The sequence below is a fragment of the Nannobrachium achirus genome, assembly GCF_963921795.1.
Source record: "Nannobrachium achirus genome assembly, contig: SCAFFOLD_205, whole genome shotgun sequence".
In the NCBI taxonomy this organism is placed as follows: domain Eukaryota; kingdom Metazoa; phylum Chordata; class Actinopteri; order Myctophiformes; family Myctophidae; genus Nannobrachium; species Nannobrachium achirus.
In genome coordinates, this window is record NW_027664756.1 from 41341 (window position 1) to 56417 (window position 15077).

Sequence of the window (15077 nt, forward strand, 5' to 3'; positions counted from 1 at the left end):
GCCTCTACAAGCTCAAGACATTACAATGCCTCACAACGGCATTGTACCCGGTTCTCATTCCTCTCCACTGTCGGTGGCCTGTGTTTGTGTATGTGTGGGTGGGTGCTTGCGTGCGTGCGTGCGTGTCTGTATGAGATCAAAGAGCAATTATTATTGTTATTGCGGTCCAGGCCTCTGTACTGTTACTGTAGTTACCATGGTGAAGGTGAAAACCATGTAAACAGGAAGTGATAAATCTCTCAGGTCTGTCACCAGAATGTCACCCAGTTCAAACCACTATCAGCAATTGAGTATCAAGTTACTCAAACAGTGATTGCGACCGAAGGTCGCATATACTCTGAAAAACCGTGTCGCTTGAGTGACCTTCCTTCCTTCCTTCCTTCCTTCCGTAACCTTCCTTCCGTAACCTTCCTTCTGTACGGGAGTGATGTTAGTGTGATGTCAGCGAGTTGTTACATCACTTCCTGTACGGGGCGGCTACACGAAATGTGGATAACACTATATATGGAGATAGTCCAGTCCATCATGTCATATGGGACTACCGTCATAGACAGTAGCCAAAAAAGAAGGATACACAAGACTAAGAAAGACAAAAAAAGAGAAGAATAAAAAAGAAAAAAGAGGAGGAGGAGGATAAAGATACCAAAAGGAGAGAAAAGAAAGGGTGGATGAGGTACAATGTGTCTCAGAAAAGAAAATGTAACAAGGAGGTGGCAACGGGGCGTCTAGATAAAGTTATTAGGCCTGGATCCGACTTTAAGTTGACACACAGGATTCCAGAAGTGTAGCGCTTATTCGCTCTTGTATCAAACTGGTACTCGAAACGTTCTTAGAATGTAATATATATTTTCTAAAGTAAATATGGGGGCGGCTGTGAAAAAAAGAGAATAATAAAAAAGAAAAAAAGGAGGAGGAGGATAAAGATACCAAAAGGAGAGAGAAGAAAGGGTGGATGAGGTACAATGTGCGGTATCCTCCTTGTCAAGCTCGACGTTGGGCATTTGGACCTATACATGGAGAAATGGAGCGAACCTGTTTGGCCTAAACATGGAGATGTGGTACAGAATGACTCATATATGGGCATAAAAAGTATGTCATGTGACCTCACTTCCTGTACAGACAGCCATTGACTCCGGCCTAACAATGGCTACTGTCTATGACGGTAGTCCCATATGACATGATGGACTGGACTATCTCCATATATAGTGTTCTCCACATCTCCATGTTTAGGCCCTATCGCTCACACCCTAGGTGGGGTTGGCGATAGGGCCTTTCTGTGTGGAGTTTGCATGTTCTCCCCGTGTCTCCTAGGGTTGATACCCTCACAAAAACATGAACAAACTCCCCCCAGAATGACAACAACTAGAATCGTCAGAGAAACGCTGTGGTTGGCCAGATAGTCAAGAATTGGCGCGACCCCGCCCTTTAGGGCGAGGTCGCATGTCACCCTGAGGTCGCATTCCACCCTCAGGTGTCTTACTAGTATGTATTTGATCTGTCATCTGGTGCATCACCACAGATCAATATTATCAGTATTATGGCTGTATCAGTTAAATGTGATGTAAAGTAACAAAGTCTACTTAAAGGGATAAATAACTTTTTCTTCCTACTTTGCAGTATTTATACTTTTACTTAGCCGTTTACTCTCTTTCTCTCTCTCACTCTTTGTGTCGTCGACAGTCTGCTCAAGCACCGTCCACAGCCCACACTCAGGGGCGTCACAAGGGGGGGAAAAGTGGGACTGAGTTACTAGGGCCCAAGGTGGAGGGGCCAGGAATTATTATATACTTTAGCTATTGAAAAATAGCAGATATACAAGCTCAAAGTGCGGCACCGCCCTGCAAGCTTGTAGATCTGCTATTTTTGAAAAGCTGTGAAAATGTGTACAACTCTTTGAATAGGCCTATGTATTTTTCAAGCAAACATTTGATGTTGCTTCTGTGGGGTCCCTGGAACTAAATATTTTGAGATGGGGGTCCGTGGCCAAATACATTAGAGTTCTCAAATTCGGCCCGAACCCGACCCTACCCTACCCGACCCGACGTTATCGGGCCGAGCCGGGCCCAAAAATTATAATAATTAGTCGGGCCGGGCCGGGCTCCGGGCTCCGTCACTCAAGCAACAGAGAACAGGCGCATATCACTGTCTGCCTGTCTTCAGCGCAGCACTGAAACCTGCCTAAGTTCCTAACCAATGGACCAAGGATAATCGGTGACGCATACGGAAGTATAGTCTATCAGTCTCATAGAGCAGTCTGGTTGTTGTGATGACGTCACAATCGAAACCTTTGGATATACGGAAGTCTGTCACAGGCAGCGAGTCAGCGTTAGCTCTGTGTGATCGAGCGGCTACGATGAAAGTTTGGAGCTGCATGTTAAATTAAAAGGCAGCAGGCAGTTTTACAAGTTTGTAATAAGTTATAAATCCAAGAAAAGTACATTCAAAGCGGAACCAACCTGGATATTATTGACAAGGACTTAAGAGGATTGTATTAACAACAAAAAGTACGATGAAAAACGTAGGTGCTGCAAAAAGCTTAGGAAAAAATTCAGCCATGATCTCAAAATCCAAGTCAAACATCTTACTGCTCAATGCAAGAAACTTAGAAACCAGACGACCGCCCTAATTAGATCCGCCCAAAAAAACTACATCGACGAAAAAATCGACGAATACAAAAACAAACCACGAGACCTATGGAAGTTGCTTAACAACCAATTAGGCTTAAAACCAAAAACCATATGCCACAGCATAAACATCAAAACGGACGCCGCTCTCATTTCTGACAAATGTGAAGTGGCTACCCATCTTAACAAAACCTTTACCACCATGGCCCGTTCACTGGTTGAAAGACTGGTCGCCCCATCTGGGCGGTATGGTGTAAAATTTGTTAAGAAATTCTACAATAAACTGGGCGTCAGTAAAGACAGTTTTAAACTTGTCACAGTGACAACTGATGAAGTGTTTAAAAAACTGAGCGCCCTACCTCAACACAAGGCCACTGGCCTTGATAAAATTCCAGCTAGATTTCTCAGAGATTCAGCCGCCACCATTGCTCCAATCATTACCCACATAATTAACCTTTCCATCGAACAGGGTCATGTCCCACAGGACTTCAAACTAGCAAAAGTAACCCCCCTGCATAAAAAAGGTAGCAAACTAGACCCTGGAAACTACCGTCCCGTTTCCATTCTTAGCTCCATATCCAAAGTCATGGAGAAAATTGTCTACGAACAGATAGCAAGATATCTCGATGAGAATAATCTGATTTACGAGTTCCAATCTGGATTCAGAAAATCTCATTCCACTGACACATGCCTTCTCTATTTGACTGACCAAATCAAACGCGAAGCGGATGACGGCAAATATAGCGGCATGGTCATGATGGACCTCCAGAAGGCATTTGACACCGTAAATCATTCTATTCTGATTGAGAAACTAAAAGCCATCGGTCTTGACAGCGCAGCAGTGAGTTGGATGCAGTCTTACCTGGTGGGGAGGGAACAGGTGGTGGAGATTAACGGTACCCTGTCCCCCCCCCTCCCAGTAAGCTGTGGTGTTCCTCAAGGTAGCATACTGGGACCTCTGTTGTTCCTAATATACGTGAACGACATGGCATCTGTTTGTGACTGCAACCTGTTCCTGTTCGCGGATGACTCGGCTCTCCTAGTCTCGGGCAAGGACCACTTGCAGGTTGAAAGGACACTTAACTCTGAACTAAGTAAGATCTGCACATGGCTTAATGACAACAAATTATCAATTCACCTGGGTAAAACTGAGTCCATCCTCTTTGGATCAAATCATAACCTCAAAAAAGTCGATAACTTCACAATCAAAGTGGGTGACAAGGTCATAACACGAAAAAACGAAATCTCTTACTTAGGATGTATCCTTGAAGCTAATCTTTCCAGTGAAAAGATGACTTCTAAAGTAATAAATAAAATCAATCAACGAACTCGTTTCCTACAGAGGATCGCCCCAATGGTCAATTTCAACACACTGAAGACCATAGCTGGTGCAATAATCCAGCCCCTCTTTGACTACGGAGTCCACGTATGGTATCGTGACGCCCCACAAGCCCTGAAAACAAAACTCCAAACAGCCCAAAATAAACTAATTAGGGTTCTGCTTAACCTTCCCTATCAGACTCACCTCACCGCTACACACCAGTTAAGAGTGGGGTGGCTCAGAGTAGATGATAGAGTACAGCAACTTGCAATGGGCCTGGTGTACAAGATACACTACACCACTATGATACCCAAGTACCTGTCAAAATACTTTATAAACATTAAGGATGTCCATAATTATAACACCAGAGGCAGCGCCACAGATCACTTCCAACCCAGAGTAAAAACCAACAAAGGGTCAAACTCGTTTTTCTGCTATACCACCAAAATGTGGAAAGCCTTACCGAAGGCCATAAAGGAGTGTGGATCACTAGCATCCTTTAAAATTGCCCTGAAAAACCACTTACAGGCAGCAGCCGTTCGCAACTGGTAAAAAAAATGAACCTAGCCCAACCCTACCCTCCCCTGCCCCTTCTTTGTATATACTGTTTGTTTAGACTTACTGTTTTCTTTTTTGTTTTTCTTTACATATCTACTGCATAGTACTGTGTTCTATTTGTCTGTCATTCAATGTTATATGAGATACTTCAATGGTTTCCAGTGGAAATAAGCTTAGTCTTTTCATGGATCTCCTTTTAGTAGACCTTGTACCAGTGAACTGTACCGTCATGAAACTGTACCTTTTCCTATGCAAACTTCTAATAAAGTCTTCAATCAATCAATCAATCAAAACAACATCAACATGACCAACCTAAAAGGACCATACGTTGACATCCTCTTACCTTAGAGACGATCATCTCGGCTGGTAAGATATTATTAATTCCATTATGCTTTCTGGTTAATCAAGTGTCCTTTGCTGCTGCTGTGTGCATTATTAAAGGGTTTACAGCCGCAGCGCGCCGCTTATTACGTGCCTAAGTTGTATATGTTTAAGCATGGTGATCAGGTGGTGTCGCGCACTAAACAACAGATCTGCAAGCCCAGAATGCAAGCCAGATGAACACGTTTTGGGTTTATAGATCTGCCGAGCCTGCGTTTGATGCGTGACCGTTGAAAGGACGAAACATAAATCACGCAGGCAGCGACAACGGCAGGGAGAGGGAGGATGAGAGCTGTATGATTGAGATTGACTGTTGACAACAACAGGGATTTAACGTTAGCACATTTTGTGCAGAACCTTGCATGTTTCATGAACAATTTAACATGTGAAGTTGCCATTTCGCCAACTATTATATGTCCGTTCTCTCACTGTTGTAATTTGAGGCACTGGCGCTGCCAGCTGCCTACTGGCGACGTTTTTTTTCTCTCTCTCTCTCTCTCTCTCTCTCTCTGGCTTTCGGGTTTTCGGGCCGAAAATGATGATAATTGTTAGGGTCGGGCCGGGCTTCGGGTCGGCCCACTCGGGCCCAGTTAGGGCCGGGCCTTAATTTTCAGGCCCGTTGAGAACTCTAAAATACATATAATTTTGGGGGTCCTTGACATGAAAATGCCGCGCTGTGAGCTTGTATATCCGCTATTTTTTTTTTATACCCAGGGCCCAGAATTTGGTGCGACACCCCTGCCCACACACACATACTCTGTCTGCCAGATCTCTCTTCTACATGGATGTTTGGAAGCAGCCGAGCCCCATACAGACCCCGGGACACAGGTATGGCAGATCTTCTCATTTGACACCGTCATACAACGTAGATGAACCATGTAGATTCTACATGGTCTGTTTGATCTGCATGTTCTGTCCTGAGGTGTTCATAAGTCGCTTTACATATAAAGAAGAGGAAGGAGCGATAAAAGATGAGCGGTTGTTTAATAGCGATGAAAGGTTAACAAGCATGGGTTGGGGAGACAACTTAAGCAGACCTCAGCTAGAGGTGGGCTTGGAGTGAGGGTTTTGAGAGAGGAGGAGAGGGGGCAGAGCGAGGGGGCAACAACAGAGAAAGATATTAATTATCATTTCAGCGAGTGATTGTGTGTATGTATGTGTGTGTGTGCGTGCGTGCGTGCGTGCGTGCGTGCGTGCGTGCGTGCGTGCGAGCGTGTGTGCCTCTAGAGCTGAGCCAAATACGATGCAATATCATTGCAATCTCTTTTTTTTGTATCTTGCCCAAAGTGAATGACTGAAGCGCTTGTTTCACATGTTCCTTTTTCAAGTGCAGTGAATCGTTACAAACAAACTCATTCAGTCGTTCCTCCCATTCAGCCCATCTTAACCTGGTACATAGCAACAATATGGGTTTCCCACAGGCCTCATCATTAACAATACACTGTAGGAATATTCCATTTTAACTAGAGGCTGTTCTGAGGTCATAAGGCTATATGAATAACCGCTAAACTGCTATAGCAGTGGGCCCTCAACAGCCAACCCATTCTCACTCCCCCTGCTTCTCACCCCCGACACATTTTGGACTTGCTTTGGGCATCATCCCTGAAACACGCTGGGATGCTTTCAGGGTCTATCTGTAGAAGCGGAGGGAGAGTGTTAGTGTGCATGCATGCACCGACACAGGTTGACTCCAATATGCATCTACCGTTAGTGGGAAGCGAACCCGGGACTTGATGATTGTTTATACAAATATACTAACGCAACGTGGATACTAACGCACTACAGTCCCTTTGAGCCGCATTCGGACGCAGAAGCAGTCCCCTGGTCAATATTTACTATTCTGTCCACTCCATAACGGCACATAACTCGGTCACGGCGCTGAGTCGGCTCATGCGCCGTTCACACCGCTCGTCATGGCGACTCGTTCGCTTCCGCCTCGCTCAGAGGTGACTCACAGGGCTCATCGGCACCTGAGACAGCGCGTGAGCAGGAGCGTCGAGTGGCTGGTAATCCCAACCTAGTGGTTTGGAATCCCACGAGGAATCCCACGAGGGGAATGCCTTTTTTTTAATTCTTAGACCACTGGGCAAAGTGGGCATACCCGAAGCGTCCCCTACTTGAAGCAGTAGGGGACTTGACAGGGAGTCAGCTATCTGACGCCTTGGGGGTGAGAATGTGTTGCAACAGCACTGGTGCATGGAGAGAGTCATAACCTGGAGGAAGTGCGTGAGTGCGTGCCTGCGTGCCTGTGTGTGTGTGTGTGTGTGTGTGTGCGCACACTGCTTCTACATACAGAGCCTGTGAGGGGATTCCCCGGAATCTTTCCTTATCTTTTCCTTCATGGTTTTGAGCTTTGTGCGGTAATTAAAATCACACAGAGCTGTCTGTGGAACTGGTTAAACTTTGTGCCGTCATCTCAAATGAAGGTCCAACTGTGGCATGAATAAACTGTCAGTAAAGACTAAAGAGTTACTTCATCTGTTTAGCTAAACAGAGAGAGAGAAGAAGCGTGAGTGAAGACCTAATCTTCACTAAACAGGTAAACGTGATAGACAATCATTTAATTCATAGATCACTTTAGACAACTTTTACAATACATCAGCGCTCTGTGTTTTCGTATTAGTTTTATTATGAACAGCAGTATGTTTGGTGCATGAATTTGTCTTTGTGTGTGTACTATATTCTGTGTGTGTACTGAAGGGAGTGCTGCTGATAAAGCTGCGATGGCAAGTGTATTCAGACGTCCCTGTGAGGCGTCCCTGTGTGTTACCTGTCTCTGTCCCCTTCTCATAAATCACATGGTTTACTGTAAAAGAGCAAAAACTGAACAGAACTTCAGGTTACAGCATGTAGATCAGAGCTGACTTCTACCCTAGGAGACACGGGGAGAACATGCAGACTCCACACAGACCTTCTAGATGTGAGGTGACAGCGCTACCGACTGCGCCACCGTGCCCCCCATTAGAACTTGTGATGTATATCGGACCAATTACCCATATATGGAGACCCCTGGTACCCATATATGGAGATCCATGTACTGTATATGGAGTCTTGGAGATATGCTGTGAAAGCCCAAACATGCTTACTCGGTTTTTCGTTATGTGAAAGTCCTATGACGTCTATGACATCTGACATCATACGTATTACATACAATCCCTTTTATGCCCGTACATGGAGATCCCTGTCTGTAGAACTAGCCACACAGATATGGGTTGTCTTGGCCATCTGTCTTCTATTACAACTTCAGTTTATGTTTCTCACTTGTGTTTTCATCACCATAGTAACTGGGCTAAATATATGATTTAATATACTGTACACAGTATTGTTTGTTTGTATGGAATAATTGTAATTTCCCCCGACTGTTGCATTATTAATGCAACAGTCGGGTCAACTGTTATGGTTATATGGTTGCAATGTTAAAGGCAGAACAAAGTTTTACGTTTCACAATTTAGAGGCAGCTGAATGTCTAATATGTAATGCAAACGTGTTACTATTTCCCACCCCATTAACCAACACTAGTTGTCCCTTTAATGACAGACCCTGTAGAAACAGCGGGTTGGTCTGAGGAGTGCTGCCCTCACAGGTTTGTTTAGGCTTTAGCGGTCTGGGACACAGCCCTTAATCCTCCATGACACACCTACACAGGTCAGTATAAAAGCTAAGGACTCAGTAGACTCACCAAGCTCCCAGCATCCTCTCACACCATCAGTGACCTCTGAAGAACCCTGAAGATGAAGATCTGTTTCATCCTCCTGCTACTGCTGGGCCTCTCCCAGTCCCATCCCATCCTGGAAGAAAGAAGTGAATCTGGAGTCCAGGCGGACATCGGCACCATGATTCTGTCTTCCAACAACGGCTCCAGGCAGATCCTTTTGGAGGGAGACCTGGTTGCTCCCAGAACCAGAAACGCCATGCGCTGTTGGTCTAACGAGTGCCTGTGGAAGAAACTCTCTGACGGCTCGGTGACGATCCCCTACACGGTGAGCAGCAACTTCAACAAATGGGACAGGAGGAAGATTCAAAGAGCCATGCAGGCCTACCATGACAGCACCTGTGTCCGCTTTGAGCCACGTCAGGACGAGGACGACTACATCAGCTTTGAGGACAGCGATGGCTGCTGGTCTAATTATGGCAAAACAGGAGGCAAGCAAGAGCTCTCTCTCAACCGCATGGGCTGCATGTACCACGGCATCATCCAGCACGAGATCAACCATGCCCTGGGCTTCTATCACGAGCACAACAGGAGCGACCGCGACGAGTATGTCCACATCAACTGGGACAACATCAACAGAGACATGGCCTACAACTTCTACAAGCAGAACGCCAACAACCTGGACACCCCCTATGACTACTCCTCTATCATGCACTACGGTAAAACGGCCTTCTCTATCCGGTTCGGACAAGACAGCATCACCCCCATCCCAAACGCCAACGTAGAGATCGGCCAGAGAAAGGGCATGTCTGAAATCGACATTCTGAGGATTAACAAGCTGTACGAATGCAAAGACTTCCTTGAGCAAAGGCAAAACGCGAAGCAGAAAAACAAGAAGAAACATGAAGAAGACCTGAAGAAAAAAACTGAAAAGGTTGTCTCAAATTCAATCTCCAGATTGTTTGATTTGTCCCTTGCCTGATACTGTACTGTACACTGTCTCATATACTGTACTTACATTGAAACAAACCATTTGCAATGTGAACTGACCTCTCTTCTACCTCGTTGCTTTCTCTCAACAATATACACATCGCTATATTAATAAGGTTTGTTTTGTAGACTTTACTTTGTAATTGGATCATTTATTCGTATTCTAGAGACCAACAAAATGTTAAATTATTATTTATCATAGTGTCCAACTCTGAATTAACAATAAAACAAAAACATTGAAAGAAAACAATTGTTCTGTATAATTTCTCTGTATGATTTGACATATATTGATAGTGTCTTATTTGCACATAGACAGCAGCATTCATGTATGCGTGTATATGCAGTATACCCATATACTGTAAGCTCTCAAGCTTTTCTGTTTCATGCTTTTTACAGATGTGTACAAATAACCTATTGTCTCTACAGGGTCTATTACTGTCTGTAGAGACATCCAGACAGTCCTCCATATCTCTGTTTCCCAAACAGTGGGTCCCATTTGTGGGTCACGGACATATTTTTATGGGTCCCTTAATTTAGTTTTCCCACATTTTGTTTTTAATTATTATCATTTCAAAACATTCCCAAAAAAGAAATTCCCAAAAAAGCAAACATTTTCATGGATTAAAAAGCAAAATTCTGTTTTTTTTTCCAGTAATTTCATGAAGAAATCAAGGGGGGAAAAAAATCCATGAATTAGAACACAATTGTTTAAGTTAACTAGTGAAAATTGCCGATCAACAAGCTATCAACGCGGCGCGAAGCGACGCGTTGTGAGCTTGTAGATCTGCTGTTTTCACTAGTTTGTGTCCCGGGCAAACATCTCATTTCTCTTTTGGGTCACAAGCTAAAGCCTCCACAGGACGCACACGTCTTCTCTCAGTCCCCCCCCCCCCTCCCCCCCCACAGGAAATAAAGAACAATCTGACCCATTGTGGTGTCGTTTCCGCCTGGATTATCTGCATTGGCCTGCACACGTCTGCCACCCCAAAACCTTTTGAACTCTAAACTTGTTGCGGGTGTTCGACTGGCACAGGTGTTATAGGGACATGGTGTGCTGTGTGGCAAATTAGGAATTAGCATAGGCCTAACAGCTAAATTGGAAGAAAAACTGAAATAAATGTAATAAATAAATTGATAAATGAATACATCTGAGTGAGATAACCTGCCTGTTATCTGGTATGTTGAGTTCAGTTAAAAGTTAATATATATATTTCAAATAGTTTGGATCTGAGAATAGGAACTGAAGGCACACCCGAACAGTCTTGAGTTGAACAAGCATTTTACTGAGCATCACTTCACGTCTGTAACAGCTCTCTCTCTCTCTCTGTCTGTCTGTCTGTCTGTCTGTCTGTCTGTCTGTCTGTCTGTCTGTCTGTCTGTCTGTCTGTCTGTCTGTCTGTCTGTCTTTCTTTCTTTCTTTCTATATAAGTACTAGGAAGTAGATGTGAACAATGTCCTGAAATGAACTCAATTCCACTGAAGCATTGCATTTAATCTCTGCTGTGCAGCTACAATACATCTTAAAGTGTTCATATTCCACTCTGTGGGATCATAAAACTCTCACTGTATGTCATCAACATACAGTATCCTTAACATTAAGGGGGATCAAGGCAGAGATTGTGCGCGCGTGAGTGTGTGCGTGCGTGTGAATGCCAACCACGCCTGTGGGCACTGGGCACGCGTCAATGTATGGCTCAGGGTCCTGACCTTGAGCTCATGAAAGGCACTTTATAAACACAGGTCCTCCAGGCAAACTGCAGAGGCAGCTCCCTGCTTCTACACACAGAGCCTGTGGGAGGATTCCCCGGCACTCTTATCTTTTCCTCCACGGTTTTGAGCGCTGTGTGGTAATTGAAAACACACGTAGCTATCTGTGGAACAATGTTGTTCCCACTGTTTAAACATTGTGCAAACATGCGGACACTTCCTATATAAATGGTTTGACAGCCTAAATAAATCATCTCAAATGAAGATCTAACTATGGCATGAATACTACTGTCTGTAAAGAGTTACTTCAACTTTGTCACATCACAGCCATAAACATTCATCTTGCATAGCGATAGCGCCATCATTTACAGATTTCAAGTTTTTCAAGGTGGAAAGAATAACACACAAGAAAATGATAATCACTTTAAATGCACCACATAATGATTGAAGTGTGTGTGTGAGCCACATCCCTGTAGTGAACCAGCAAGCCAAACTGACCTTGTTAAAACAATTTTGCTGCCAAAAAAATACCCCTTTGTACCCCTTCTCTGCCATGCCCGTAGAACCCGGAGATTTAATAAGCTTTAATAAAAAAAAATGTTTTATCGAAGCGGAACTAAAATAGGCCGGAACTAATGCTCCGTGATCGGTTTCTACACGGACACATTATTTAGCGGACCACTTATCATTGAGCCCTTGAACCGGAAGCTGATGGTCCGTCGTCTATTTTGGCCCGTTAGCTTTCTGTATAAACTCCCCGGCTTACAGATGGAGAACGGATTGATCAATTGAAAAGATTTCAACGGATTTGAGAAGCTGATGGAATACGCGAACACACGATGCATAGCAGTGTCCGATCACGCACGATGTGAACTGGATGAGCGCCCACGTTAACAGGTAGGAGAAGCCGGCAGTGAAAGACATAGAGAAATCTCCGGGCTCTACGGCCGTAAACTACGAATGAGTTAATACCTCACACCATAAAATCCAAGGAGTTCAATTCACCAGTGCATACATTGTAGACCTAGCCCATTGACACACATATAAATCAACTTGCAAATACACAGTCACATATGACATGAACCTGGGGTTCATTTAGACCATGTCCACTGAGTTCAATACATGGATCCGAAAACTTCTTCTTTCTTTTGACAGACACACAGACACGCACACACACACGCACGCACGCACGCACGCACGCACGCACGCACGCACGCACACACACACACACACACACACACACACACACACACACACACACACACACACACAGGAACAATTAAAGTGTTCATATGCCACATAGGATCATAAATCTCTCACTGTATCTCATCTGTAAACACAACATATCCTAAGCATTAAGTGAGATCAAGGCAGATATTTCTACACAGAGAGGGCAGTTCTTTCAACATAAGACATTGCAAACTCTTGAACATTGCCTTCAGGTATGGCATGGAAAGAGGGCATTTGCATTTCTTTCACCGTAGTAAAAACTGCATTCATGATCTGGAGATCAAGGGCACTTTTTTTACAGACGAATAAAAGGGCAGCGGCTCAAGCCCGCTTGTGTGCACATGCCTGACACACAGCATGGCAACAAGCAGGAAAGAACGATCTGACCCATTGTGGTACTTTGACCACAGACGATCTTTCACTCATGTACTCTCTCATATCCTCTCGCTCTCTTTTCCCTGCCGTCTCCAACTCTGTCTCTCGCTGTATGACTCACTGACATCTGCTCGTACTCAGCCTTTCTCTCTTGACTTCCTATTGATTTGGCACTTAATACCAGTAAGTGTTTAACGCACTGCATTTATGAATTAATCACAGCTCTGAGCTCTCATTGCTGACACAAGTTCACACACCCACACACAGGAAGGAAACAAACTCTTTTATTTCTGCCTCAGTCTGTTGAGGAAGTTCAAGGCCTGCACCCTTGAACGGTAGGTACAATTCCTCGTAATTGGGCTAAAAACGGACCCCATAAAACTATGGTTTAGTGATGAGTCATCGATTTTCACAGTTTTGTGGCGTCCGTTTCTCAGAAAGGAATGTTTTTTCATGCAAAACCAATACTTGCATTGGATTCAGAATCCCGAAAAACACCTAGTTTGACCCCTTACATGCTACTTAAAGCATATTTATTTTTTTGTATTATTGTACTGTATAGTAAAGTCTATGAGAGCCCAACTTTGATTGGCTCCTACAAGTTTCCCAAGACAAATCTGCGATGGCCCTATAGCCAAAAATGTTCCATATGGCATGTTCTAACTGTGTGCCAAATGTCATGCTTCTATCATAAAGTGCACGATTTATGCCTGAAACGCTCTGACTAGTAGGAGAAATATGAAATAAAGTAAACGAATGAAAAGTAACTAGTGAAAAGTTTTTCATGTCTTGGGACGTTCACTGTCCGATGTCTGGTGAGAAGTAGTTGATTTGCATTGGTTGGAAATAGTGATATTGTAGGCCTACTATATTACAATAGTTCTATTGGTGGTGAAACCAACAGTTAGTCATAGCAGGCCTATCATTATGGTTTATATCCCAGTAGTAGATGATGTCATTGATTGTAATCTATTACATCAACTCCACTCATGACCTCCTGTCACCATGTGCTCTCTCTCTCTCTCTCTCTCACACACACACACACACGCACACGTGCGCACGCACGCAAGCATGCAAGCTTGCACGCACACGTGCGCACGCACACACGCAAGCAAGCACGCACGCACACACACACACACACACACACACACACACACACACACACACACACACACACACACACACACGTAAGAACGTATGCCAAATCAAACAAATCTGATCTGCTGCAGGGTCTGACAGGAAGTCACATGACCTAGAAGAAGGTGGCGAGAGCGCTGCAATGTTATTGAGTCATCACGTAGGCATCAACACACAGACTAACACTGCTTCAATGTCAAAACTCAAACAATGCAGTAAATGTCTGCAGTTGGATAGCAAAATGGACACCAGTTCATAAGAATAGTAACAGCTCAGATTGATATAGTTAATATACTGTAAGTCGCTTTACATTAAGAAGAGGAAGGAACGAACTTGATTAAGACAAAATAAAATAAAAACCGAAGATGATAAAAGATAAGCGCTATACTAATAGTGATAAAAGGTTAAGCATGGGTTACGTACACATCTTAACCAGACATCAGCTGTATAGAGGTGGGTTTTGAAGGAGGGGAGGAGGGGGCATTTTTTAGATGACCGGGTAGTGCATTCCAGAGCGAAGGGGCAGCGACAGAGAAAGATAATCATCATTTCAGGGGTGTGTGTGTGTGTGTGTGTGTGTGTGTGTGTGTGTGTGTGTTTGTGCGTTCGTCCGTGCATGTGCGTGTGCGTTTGCGTGTGCGTGTGTCTAGAGCTGAGCCAAATACGATCTATCATTGCAATGAATCTCTAATTTTATCTTGCCCAGAGTGTCTGACTGAAGCGCTTGTTTCACATAGTTTCCATGTTCAAGTGCAGTGAATGGTTACAAACAAACACAACATCACATAATCACCATCATGTATCATTCAGTCCTTCCTCCCACTCACCCCATCATAACCTTTTATAAACAGTAACAATATGGGATTCCAGGCCTCATCATTAAGAATACACAGTAGGAATATTCCCTTTTAACTATGGCTGTTTGAGGTCATACGAATAACGAATAAGCACTAAACTACTATAGCAGAGGTGGAGAGAGTCATAACTTGGAGGAAGTGCATAAGAGGCGTGTGTATATTACAGCCACAGTGAACCTTTTTACTAAAAACTTTGCTTCTGGGGGTCCCTGGAACTAAACATTTTGAGATGGGGGTTTGTGGC

The 15077-nt window shown here is 44.1% G+C and overlaps 1 protein-coding gene across 1 annotated transcript; it reads left to right on the forward strand.

The window, feature by feature from the left end:
* Positions 1-8616: 8616 nt before the first annotated feature.
* Positions 8617-9519, forward strand: LOC308280816 (hatching enzyme 1.2-like; the record flags this gene model as incomplete). The annotated part of the gene is made up of 1 exon (XM_080755133.1): positions 8617-9519. One exon carries the CDS (start codon positions 8617-8619, stop codon positions 9517-9519), a length of 903 nt encoding a protein of 300 aa, XP_080611259.1.
* Positions 9520-15077: the final 5558 nt, after the last annotated feature.